General features: G+C 37.0%; 1 protein-coding gene across 1 annotated transcript in view; it reads left to right on the top strand.

Annotated features, from left to right (window-relative positions):
• The window catches only part of fbn2b (fibrillin 2b), an 80,630-nt gene that overhangs the window by 19,269 nt on the left and 49,201 nt on the right, over positions 1-12,160 (top strand). Inside the window, exons 8-12 of the mRNA XM_016507418.1 lie at positions 1,530-1,655; positions 5,964-6,089; positions 9,777-9,929; positions 10,193-10,230; positions 10,303-10,417. Of these exons, the coding sequence (XP_016362904.1) occupies positions 1,530-1,655; positions 5,964-6,089; positions 9,777-9,929; positions 10,193-10,230; positions 10,303-10,417 (558 nt within the window). The remainder of the gene's footprint in view (positions 1-1,529; positions 1,656-5,963; positions 6,090-9,776; positions 9,930-10,192; positions 10,231-10,302; positions 10,418-12,160) is intronic.

The following is a 12,160-nucleotide window of genomic DNA, read 5'->3' as shown; positions in this document are numbered from 1 at the left end:
TTCCTGCTAGCATCTGAACAAATAGTTCTTTCCTTCTCAGTGTCTGGCTCACATGTTTGGCGAATTCTTGCCCTAATGACTAGCCTGACGCGGCAGATGACACTAAGAGAGGTCATGGCCTGTTTAGGGTAAACCATACCACTCCAGTCCCTGTCCAAGAGGACACTTCCCCACTGTGTTTCTTAGCAGAGTCAAATATTTAGATGACTTCCATTGGGAGTGTTTTAAATGGGATTACATAATGGCTTGTCACATTTATTTATAATTATGGGCGTATTGTTTGGACTGCTTGTTTGATTTTCAGGGACACAGTTGGACATGATTTAATTCTGTTCTCAAGGCCTGTTACACATTATAAACCTTAGTCGCTTAGGTCATGAATATTCATTAGATGAGCTTACTATAGCATGATTAACACTTGCATGTTTATTCAATCCACAGCTGGTTGGGAGAGGCTTTTTTTTTTGATCAGCTACAATTTTTCTTAGCAATGGGCTAAAGCGAAACAATTTTCATGGGAATCATGTATTATTTTGCAGTATCCAGTATATTTATGCCATTACATTCAGTTCAGTCTGTAAACTAATTTCTTTTGCCTCAATGCTGTAGATTCTGCACAGTGTTTTATATACTATTTAATAGGTTTAGGTTTAGTTCTAGACCAGTGCAGATGAAAACAACATGGCATTTAATGGAAGAACTTATTTTAGGCCTATATTAGTAGACAGAACCAATGATTTGGTGCTTATTGAATACAGATTGAAGGCCTGCGGACATGTGCGTATCAACGTAAAGAGACAGATAAACGCAGTGTTAGCCAGATATGTAAGCGCCATCCAACCCAGACAATACTGTGGTTGTGTTATGAAGTCTGAGTTCAGACCATAAGAAAATACCCAGACTAACAAAGATGATATACATGTGTTTTACCCTCTCAAAGATATAAAGTGACCTTTGAGAGATCCTTAAAGTGAGCAAAACCCATAATGGATCTCAATTTAAGAGCTTTAGACGCTGCTGTTGTAGTAGAAATTAGTGTTTCCTTTCCGAACAAAGCTGGTTTTCTTTTGCAGCTCGGATTGTGCCAGGATTTCCATGTGCCCTCTGAAAAAAAATTCAGTGCTTTGTTTGCCACATGAAAAGATGCTCAAATCTTGATCTATATTTAAATCTAAAATCTCAAATCTATATTTATGTATTAATGATTTAATGTGTTGTACAAGAACAATTTACACAAAAAGTCATGCTATTTTAAAAATAAGACTTTTTGCTAAGAAAAATGCCATTATTTTACATTTTTAATGCAATTTTATGTACATTTTTTGCAGTCAGGTTGAATAATATGAAATGATGGAGCTCAAAACATGGTTTATAATGCTTCCGGGTTATTTGTAAATTTTATTTAATTTATTTATGTGTTGCAAGTCGAGTGCATTGCATTTATGGGATATTGTGTCTGGTCAAGTTGTGTTCAAACTACAGATACGGGCCGAATGTGTTTGCTTATGCTCTGTTTCTCTTTTTGTTAGATGTGGACGAGTGTCAGGCCATCCCAGGACTATGCGCTGGAGGAAACTGCATTAACACCGTGGGCTCCTATGAGTGTAAATGTCCCGCGGGTCACCGGCAAAGTGAGACCAGCCAGAAGTGCGAAGGTATGTCATTACTGCACGAAATCCAAACCACGCAAGCTGTCAGAGAACAGCAGGAGAATGATCTCAGTACTGTTCGTAACTCGTAATTGGAAAAAATTGAGTCACACACTTGGCGTTTGCAAGGTTTCCAAGTTGCTGTTATGCATGAAATGTTGACGTCAGATCTGAGGATCCAGTGAATATTGCCTGGAATTGGCCTACATGATGGTTTATGATGGTCTAGCCGCTGTTCATATTCCTGGTTTAGCTGGTTGACTATTTTCCTCTTTGGGTCCATCTTTAAAATAAGTGGTGCTTGGGAGGAATTTAAACAATGCCGAGTGAAAACAAACAGGCGTGTTGTAAAGTGGGGGTCTGCGGTTCTTGGATCCAAGCCTGCCCTTTAGGACTATTAAGATAAAACCTAAATAGAGAGATAAAGAAAGAGAGATAGTGGATCACAGCTATTATATACCAGATGGGTGAGGTTATTTCTTATCTACCACAGTATGTAATTTCCACTTAGTGTGCTGTTTTGGCTTTACAATACTGTATTGACAAAATGGTGCAAAATGCAAGTGAATTAACAGTAGTGCAAATGGAGAAAATGGTCAGTATTAACAAATAAATTAAAACAATAGGTGTAAAATAAAATAAGAATTTTGAATAAATATATTCTTGAAAATATAACTGAACAGTAAATAAAATAAATATTTCTTAAGTATTTCTTTATATAAATATTTCTTAAGTAAAAGTATTTAATTTTATTGTATTAAAATGAATTAATGAATCGAATTAATGAACTGAAAGCAGTCTTTTATATATATTTTTAGTTTAATTTTAGTTTTTATAAATGTTTTGTGCATGTCTTTTTTACTTCTATTTAGCTTTAGTTATATATTTATTATATATATTTTAATATGTCTGTATATTTTAAATCTATATTCTTACTTGAATGATATTTACTAGTTTTCTTAATTAGCACCTCAACTTATTTTATTTCAGTTAATAAACAAGGCAACATTTCTAATTTAATTCTAATCTAATATTTATCATTTAATTTCAGCTAAAATAAAATATTTTATTTATTGAACTATTTAATTTTATTTTACACTATTGCTCTGTTTTATTAAATAAATGTATAAAAAATATTATATTTTATTTTACACTACGGTTTCATTAAAATGTGTTTTATAAATGCATTGATTACAGCTTGCATTTCGCTTTTCCAGGCAGTCTTTTAATGAAAAGAGTCCTACCTAAAGTAAATGACATTCCTCAGAGGTTGTTTTTATCATAGCTCCATTAACTTGATGGAGACTTGATTTATGTCTCATTCAAGTATCTACTTTGTCTCAGATGTTTGTCATAAAATTCCTGAGTAGGAATACTAATAGGCACAATTGAGTTGCTGACATACAGGAAGAGTACAGCGCTATAAAAAATTGAGAGACACATTTATTTTCTCATAGATGCATCTGGGAAGCTGGAAACTTAAGTAAAAGTGTCCATTTACTCCCAGCTTAATCTCATTGGTGTCTAGGAGAAACAACTGAGGTATTAGAGAGATCTCATTTGTGACTTTTCTTTCCTGCAAGTTTCAACATTTTCACTTCTCGTTCAAAACTGTAAGTAAAGAGTTAAGTATGTAAACCGATAGGATTCAACACACTTCCAGTAAGCCAGACAAAAGGAATCCCAACCCTTGAGGTTATTAGTTTAAATCTGAATGACATTTTGACCCTGAATGACAAAGCCATGACTAAAATGAAGGTTTGGAGAAGAAGCAGACCTCTGTCTGCAAGCTTCACCCAAGAAGTCTTTTTCTCAACTTCTGTAAATTAGATACTCGACTGATCACTAAAACACCCTGAACTTTGAGTCTGAACGGCTGAAGTTGCCTGGAAAAGTGCTGCTCTGTTTTCTTTGAAGCCGTGTGGAGGGTGGAAAAAAACCCAGGTGGTAGTTCTGTGGGGCGAGGAGGAGCGCTTAATTAAAAGACAATGGTGTGGTGGAAAAAGTCTTGCCCCGGGCGAGGATTTAAGGTATCTCGGACTGCTTGCAGGGCACTTTCTGACTCTAAAGACGTGGTGAGGAGACTTACAGAAGCCAGGAGCTCATTTCAGCAAAAGTAGCTCTAGAAAGCTGAAAATGTAATGCTAAGGATATCCAAGTTTGCGTGTAAACACACATATAAAGGACTTAAGGTTTAGCAGAGCTTCTTATATTTTGTGATTTAGGGTTCTTGATTTGTCATGAGCTCTTTTTAAATGAGAAGATGCTTCTTTGGAGATTTTTACTGTTATATTATAGGCCTTCACATCAGGATAGTTTTAGTTTATCATCTGTTCCGTTATAAGAACATGAAAGGTTCTTCTAAGTTCTTGCAATGTCATAGAAGAGCCTTTCTTATGATGCCGTAGAAAAGCTTTTCTAAGTTCTTATGATGCTGTAGAAGAACCTTTCAAGTTCTTAGGTCATAGAAGACCCTTTTTAGGTTCATATGATGTCACAAAAAGTAGATGTATCTTTTTAAGATCTTAAGAACCTTTTTGTGACATCATAAGTACTTAAAGTTCTTTAATGGCATCATAGGAACTTAAAAAGGCTTTTCTATGACATCGCAACAACTTAGAAGAGTCTTTATATTCTTAATTCATAGGAGAACCTTTTATGATATCATAAGAATGTGAATTTTTAATGGCAATTATAAGCACTTAAAAAGGTTATTCAATGACATCGTAAGAACTCATACAAACCTTTTTATATTTAAGTCATAAAAGAACCATTTTATGAAATCATAAGAAAGGTTTTTCTGTGACACGGCAAAAATTTAAAGACCCTTTTTAAGATCTTAAGTCATAAAAACATTTTTATAATATCCTAAAACTTAGAGAATTAAAAGAACTTAAAAAGTTAAAAAGTGACATTGTATCATATAAGAACTTGAACATTTTAATGGAATTAGAAAAACTTAAAAAGGTTCTTCAAGGACATCATTAAAACTTGAAACGTATGAATATCAAGTTCTTTAATGGTGTTATAAGAACTTAAAAAGGGTTTTCTGGGAAGTTAGAACTTAGAAGAACCTTTTCAAGTTCTTAAGTTATAAGAACCTTTTTATAATTTCATAGCTTAAAGTTCTTAAATGACATAATGAAATCATAAGAACTTGAAGTTCTTTAATGGCATTATAAGAATTTTAAAGGTTTCTTCTATGACATTGTAAGAACTTAAAATATCCTTTTTAAGTTCTTTTGTCATATAAGAACCTTTTTATGATTTCATAAGAAAAAGTTATTTTTGATGGCTTTATTATAACTTAATGTTTCTTTTGTGACATTGTAAGAACTTACTTTGAAACTTACTACTTGTAAGAACATTGTAAAAACCTTTTTAAATTCTTCATTCTGTCATAGAACTTTTTTTTGACATCACAATTTAAAAAAGTTGTTATATTGGAATATTGTCATTATTTAGAACCATTCTTTTTAAAACTATTTTTAAACCCAAATAATGGGGTACAGTGTCATAAACATTACATTTTTAATGCTTTTTTTTTACCCCACCCTTCATTTTTCCTGTTTCTCTTTATTTAAATAAAGAGTTTAACTAAACATAACCATTTGATCAGAGAAACAACTGCATCTGAAATGTAAAACCCCAAAGTAGTGTTCTCCTAACATATGAGGATGTGAACACACACTCCAGCAGTCATTTGTCGAGATGGCATATGTTTCCTTTCCAATACAGCTTCACGTCCGCCCTGAGTAAAGTCTAGTCCCGCTTTTGGGGCTCCGCTGACGAGCGGGTTAGTTTTGCCGAGGTTTTTATGACTTCAGAAGGGCCGTTTTCAGCTGCTGTGGCACACTGTGAGTCCCGGTTTCCATGCTCATGCTCTTCCCACATCCCGCCTCAATCTCATGCGACACACAACGTCCACATATAATTTTACTAAATAAACGTAATTGCACGTGTGTATAAATATAAGAACGACACGCAGTAAAAACCAAGAAAACTCTTTAACATCTGTCGAGTTTCACTTTGAGTTCGCGCCTGTAGTCGCGTTGTGTTACCATGAGGAGGTGGACAATGCCAGTTTAAAAGCACTAACCACAAATGAGATCTCTTGGTTTCCTCAATTGTTTCTCCCACTGTAGAATCCAATGAGAGTTGCTGCTTAGATGTTTCTCCTAAAAAAATGTGTCTTCTCTAATTTGGTTAATGCTGTTTGGTTTCTACTGCAAGACTTAGTCTACAGTTTCTGATAAATCACCATTTTGAAACTTTTAACAAATGCAGGATATGCATTATTGTGTTGTATTTTAGATATCGACGAATGCGCAACCATATCCGGAGTGTGCGATGGTGGGGAATGTACCAACACCGCAGGCAGCTACGTGTGCACCTGTCCGCGGGGATACGTCACCAGCGCAGACGGCTCCAGATGTGTCGGTGAGACTCTTTCATCCACACACACAAACACGCACGCACACATGTGTTCCCGTGACCTTGTGCTCCTGGGCTGCATCTGAGCCGTGCTTCATTTTGCTTGAATGACTCATGGGATGAACTTGTGTGCAGTCAACCGCTTCAAGCCCAGGCAAGTGTGCTTGTGTGTATATAGGCCTGTATCTTTGACTGCAAACAGGACAGAACCGTTGTTTTAAAGATGTAAATAAACCTGGATGAGTTCGCAAAGTATTTTTTGAGGTCAAATGTGTAATTTCTGTAAGTCAGGTCACCTTTATTTATATAGCGCTTTATACAATACAGATTGTGTCAAAGCAGCTTTACAATGTTAAACATGAAAAACGTGCTGTTAATGCAATAGGACAATAGAAAACAGTCAGTTTTTCAGTTAAAGTCGGTTCATCATTGATATGGTTCATTGTACGTTCGTGTTTTTGTTAAAGGGGACATGAACTGAGAAAACAAAATTCCCTTGAACTTTTGACATATAAGAGGTCATTGTACTATAAAAACATCCAGTAAGTTTCAGAACTGAAAACTTTCTCGTTAGTCTAAAAACAGTTTATATTGAAGCCAATCTGCCAAAACGACAGGTTGTGGAATGTGCCACTTTATGATGTCATAGTGTGGCTAAATACCGCCTCCGTGGAAGAAGATCAACACCTGCACAGTTTTTGCAAAATAACGGAACATGGCATACTGTTCTTCCACAGATGCATAATTTATGATTGGTAGGGGTGTGAGTTTTTGCATTCAAATCAATTCCACTAGCAATTTATATAGTAATTTATCAAAAAAAGATTTTTGTAAATTCAGGGTGATTTAGTTAGTCTAAAAACAGCTTATATTGAAGGCAGTCCGCAAAAGCAACAGCTTGTGGAATGTTCTACTCTATGATGTAATAGTGTGGATAAGCACCGCTTATTCTTCTGCAGAAGAAGATCAACGCCTGCTTCTACATCACTGCCTGTTTAGCTCCGCCCACCGATTCACGCATGTAGTGTAAATAACGAGAGAGACAAATGCAGGTCTACGCAGAAACCAAATGTTAAAGATGCTCCGAAGACAATAAGACGCTGTGCAGTGCTAAGTTGTAGAAAAACACAGTCTTTGCATCGCCTTCCTTCTGATCTCAACATTAGGAAGAGGTCATTGTACTATAAAAACATCCTGTAAGTTTCAGAACTTAAAACTTTGTCATTAGTCTAAAAACAACTTATATTGAAGGCAGTCTGCCAAAACAACAGCTTTTGTAATATTCCCATCTATGATGTAATAGTGTGGATAAACCCCACAAGAAGATCGACATCACTGCCTGTTTAGCCCTGCCCACCAATTCTACATCACTGCCTGTTTAGCCCCGCCCACCCATTTGAGAGAGGCGAATGCGCAGGTCTATGCAGAAACCAAACGATAAAGTTGCTCTGAAACAACAAGATGCTGTGCAGTGCCAAGATGTGGAAAAACAGTGTTTGTGTTGCCTTCATTCTGAGTGAAAGGAAAGAGTGGATGAACTTTATTTTTAATGAAGATCCAGACTGCGTCAGTAAGAACTCGGTCCTCTGTTCACTTCATTTTACCGCAGATTCGTTTACAAACAGGACACAATTCGACACAGGATTTTCAGAATGATTGAAACTAAAAGGTGCTGTGTGAAATTTTGAATTGAATTTGAATGAAATTTATTTGGTTAATTTAATTAATGCAACAATTTACGTACAAATTTAAATTCCTACAATGAAAATCGTTCGGGTAAAAGATGTCATATTCATGCTCATCTTACAATGATTTTTGAAAAATCTTTCATCAAAACATTCCGGGAAACACATGGAGAACAAATTTCAGCATAAATTGGCATTATGAAAAATGTTTGGTTTTAAAAATAATTTACCTGGAAATTTAATCCAGGTTCGATTCATGCATGTGACAATTTACGTACAAATTTTCTGCACTTAAAAATTACTTGTCTTTTTTGTTGACGTCACAAAGGTCACATGCACAGGCAAATGTAATTGTAGTTAAATGTGATGCCGTTGCATGTTGCCTTTAAAAATGCTCGCAAAGGAAACCGTTCCTTCGCAATCCAGACAGACTAGTCTTTCTTTAGTTTGAGACTTTGGTTACGTAGAGAGTTTGTTGGTTTCTTTTGGCGAACAGGTCTCACACGGTCTCATCCGGTCTCAGGGGGATCAGCTGCCAGAGGACAACGGTGAAAACAGAGTCACATGGATGCTATTTCCTCCTGCTAACATTTCAGTACAGTGAGGCAGAGGCACTGTTGACTCTGGCATCGCCTTTGTCTTTTCTCTTCACTGTCCGTTTCTCTCACACTCCCTTCTCTCTCTATATGTGTGTATGTCTCTTTTTATACACGCCGTCTTGAGTTTCTCACTCCCGCCACCCCATAAATCTCTCGTAACCCCCTGATCCGTCGGGTCCCCGGGTGCGAATAAAGAAACGTGAGATATCGGCCCTGGATGACGCGTTGACGTGGCCTTCATTTGTTCCCAGAAACCCGTGTGGATTTACGGCAAACGTTTGCTTTACATATGGATCCTGTCATGGTGGAGAATGCGGGCAGTCCGTGTGTTTTTCTACATGTTGACATACAAAACAAAGACTCTAGGAAGCCAAAATGGTTTTTGGAGCATGACGTCATGGGAGAATGTTCGAAAGTTGACGTGAAATCAAAATTGACTGTTGCTATTACTTTCATAATTGTGCGCAGTTCATCAGTGCATGTTATTCCAAAGGCCAAGCATGCTATTAGTAACCAACAACAAGCTATTTAGACATCGTTTTAGGCCAGAAACCAAAGAAGGCGCAAAAGTTTTGTGGTATCTTTGCGTTTCCCCCGGCTGGTGCTTTGCTTCTCACAGAACCAGGCTGTTGGGAGTCATTTAGCCTGGCGCTAATCAGCGTTAATGCACCGCCGGGCCCCATACAAACACGAAAAATCTCTCTTTGAGGCTCGAGAAGGTCTGTTTCCAATTGAAGCCAGCGTTCCCGTCACCACGCTTGCGAAATCCACCCTGCCCCCCTCAGGCCGGGTCTGCAGCCTCCAGATGAAGGGTTTCTTATGTCCGATGTAATTGGCCGAGATTACTCCACATGGACTTGATTTATTGCAGAGTGCTGGCTTATTAGCCGAGCTAATCGACTCTCAACCCCCTTTCGCATGGTTCACACATGCTAATGTCACAGTGTACGCACCCTATCGCAACCAGCCCCCCTCGTTGACCTTGACTGAGCGAAACGTCCCATCTCAACCCCGTATGCTGTTGGTCCTCCAGTGACCTTCTCAGGCTCTCACCTCATAAATTAACTTCCTGCTAGGGGACCGTGTGCAGGGCACGCATGGACTTGACTTCCTGTGATGTGCGACTGCACTCGCTAGAAAAGCATTTGTGGTATTTGGAGTTAAAAATGTGTGTAAATAACATCACTTTTGGCAATTCGAATCAAAAAGGAGCATTAAAACATCATGTGTGATGTTATTTCCAGGTCATTTGTCACATTAAAAATGGAAGGCCAAGTTGAGCGCATTGCATTGTGGGATACTGTCGTTTTACACTGCTCATTTTGACGAAATTCACATTGTTTACAGTATTCATACTACACAAAAACAGTAGCAAGCATTTCTGATTCCTCTCTCGTTCTGCATCACAGATCATCGGGTCGGTGCGTGTTTCTCGTCTTTAGCGAACGGCCGCTGTGCGAGCGAACTGTCCGGTCAGTACACCAAGATGCAGTGCTGCTGCGACACGGGCCGCTGCTGGGCCCTCGGACACATCCCAGAGATGTGCCCCGTCAGAGGATCCGGTGAGTGGGCTAATGCTAATCATTAGCATTTTTGCTAAGTCAAGCATCACTGTTACTATCGCTAATGCTAGAAATTTGAACTTTGTCAACGCTTTTTAATCCATGTCTATTAGCTTTGAGGCTAACGTCTATATGCTAGCATATTCCTAAAAAAATATTTAGTGTATATACACATTTAAAATGAGATTCTTTCAACTTTTTTTTTTTTTTTTTTCAAATGAACGAAAGTCGAAGGAATCCACTGTGATCCAAATACTTCATAGGAATGGGAAACGTTGTGAACATTATATTGTGCAGCTGGGTTTGTTCGCCCTTCTCTGTGTCTGTAATCATGTTCATCTGGTGTTTTTTGTTTTTGTGTGTGTTTTCACAGGAGCCTAATGGAGAAACGCCATCATCTCTGTACCACATCGCTGCAGCTCTTCTTCAACACAATCTCATCGCTCTTGAAGACCTCTACGTTCATGTAAGTGGAAGAGTCGTGGCTGGTTGAGTAGTGTAAAAATGTGACGATACCGAACTTTTTGAAGTACTAGTAGTGCTGAGTAGAAATTAGCTGCTGTTTCCCTCACAATGAGTCATATTGCCTTTTTTTTTTTTTTTTTTTTTTTTTTTTTTACTTTTTTGAAGTTTTTAATCAATGCCTGTTAGCTTTGAGGCAAACATCTGTTTGTTAGCATACTCTTAAAAGATATTTAAGATGTACATACACATTAAAAATGAGCTTTTTAGAACTTCTTTGAAGATTTTAGTCCACGTCTGTTAGCTTTGAGGCTAACATCTATATGCTAGCATTTTCCTAAAAAATATTTAGTGTATATACACATTTAAAATGAGCTTCTTTCAACTTTTTTTTTTTTACTTTTTTGAAGTTTTTAATCCATGCCTGTTAGCTTTGAGGCAAACGTCTGTTTGTTAGCATACTCTTAAAAGATATTTAAGATGTACATACACATTAAAAATGAGTTTTAAGAACTTCTTTGAAGATTTTAGTCCACGTCTGTTAGCTTTGAGGCTAACATCTGTATGCTAGCATACTCCTAAAAGATATTTAGTGTATATACACATTTAAAATGAGCTTCTTCAAACTTTTTAGAACTGTTTTGAAATTTCCAGTCTATGTATGTTAGCTTTGAGGCTAACATCTGTATGCTAGCATACCTTTAAAATATAATTAGCATATAGACACTTTTAAAATTAACTTTTTAAGTTGTTTTAAAGCTTTTTTGAAGTTTATAGTCCATGTCTGTTAGCTTTGAGGCTAACATCTGTATGCTAGCATACTCCTACAAAAGAAATTAGCATAAATACACATTTTAAATAGGCTTTTAAAAACTTTTTAGAACTTTTTAGAAGTTTTTAGTCCATGTTTGTTAGCTTTGATGCTAACATCTGTATGCTAGAATACTCTTAAAAGATATTTAGCATATATGCATATATCCCTGGACCACAAAACTAGTCATAAGGGTCAATTTTTCGAAATTGAGATTTGTACATCAGCTGAAAGCTGAATAAATAAGCTTTCCATTGATGTATGGTTTGTTAGGATCGGACAATATTTGGTCGAGATACAACTATTTGAAAATTGTTGGCTATTGCTACAAATATACCCCAGCGACTTAAGACTGCTTTTGTGCTCCAGGGTCACATATATGCATTTAAAATTAGCTTTTTAGAACGTTTTTGAAGCTTTTGCGATAGCAAGTAGCATAGTTCCTTCAAAAAAAGCTCCAAACGTCCTTTTCAACAAGAGATATGTCAACACAGAAAGAAAACTCTGCATTTCATGCCGTCTTTTGTTGTATTTTGTATAAATCATTATGATCCTGTCATGATACACTAAAATGAGTGTTGACTCTTCTCATACTGTATTACAATAAAAACATAATTTCAAAGGAGGAATTTCTTTAGATGTGCGAGCGTTTGACCTTTATGTAGTGTTCTTTGAAGAGTCGCTCCAGACATGCCGTAACTCACCGCAAAATCACGATAAATATATGTCAGGTCAGCAGAGCGACCGTTCCTCGGGATAATAAAACGCTCTCTTTCATTCCCACGTCTTCACACCCGCGTGTTTTAAGCTCTTCCCTCTTCTTTGACACCATCGTGTGTCTTCCGCAGGAATGCATGAGCGAAGCGGCTGCCAAATCCTCGGCCAACTCCTCGGTTTTTCTGCTTTAGTTTCAGTCTGCTCATTTTTTCGTTGTTCATCTATATTTATATGATCTATT

This window comes from Sinocyclocheilus anshuiensis, unplaced genomic scaffold (assembly GCF_001515605.1).
Source record: "Sinocyclocheilus anshuiensis isolate Anshui unplaced genomic scaffold, SAMN03320099.WGS_v1.1 scaffold2468, whole genome shotgun sequence".
In the NCBI taxonomy this organism is placed as follows: Eukaryota; Metazoa; Chordata; class Actinopteri; order Cypriniformes; family Cyprinidae; genus Sinocyclocheilus; species Sinocyclocheilus anshuiensis.
Note: the sequence above shows the minus strand (reverse complement) of the source record. Positions and strands in the feature narration are given on the sequence as shown.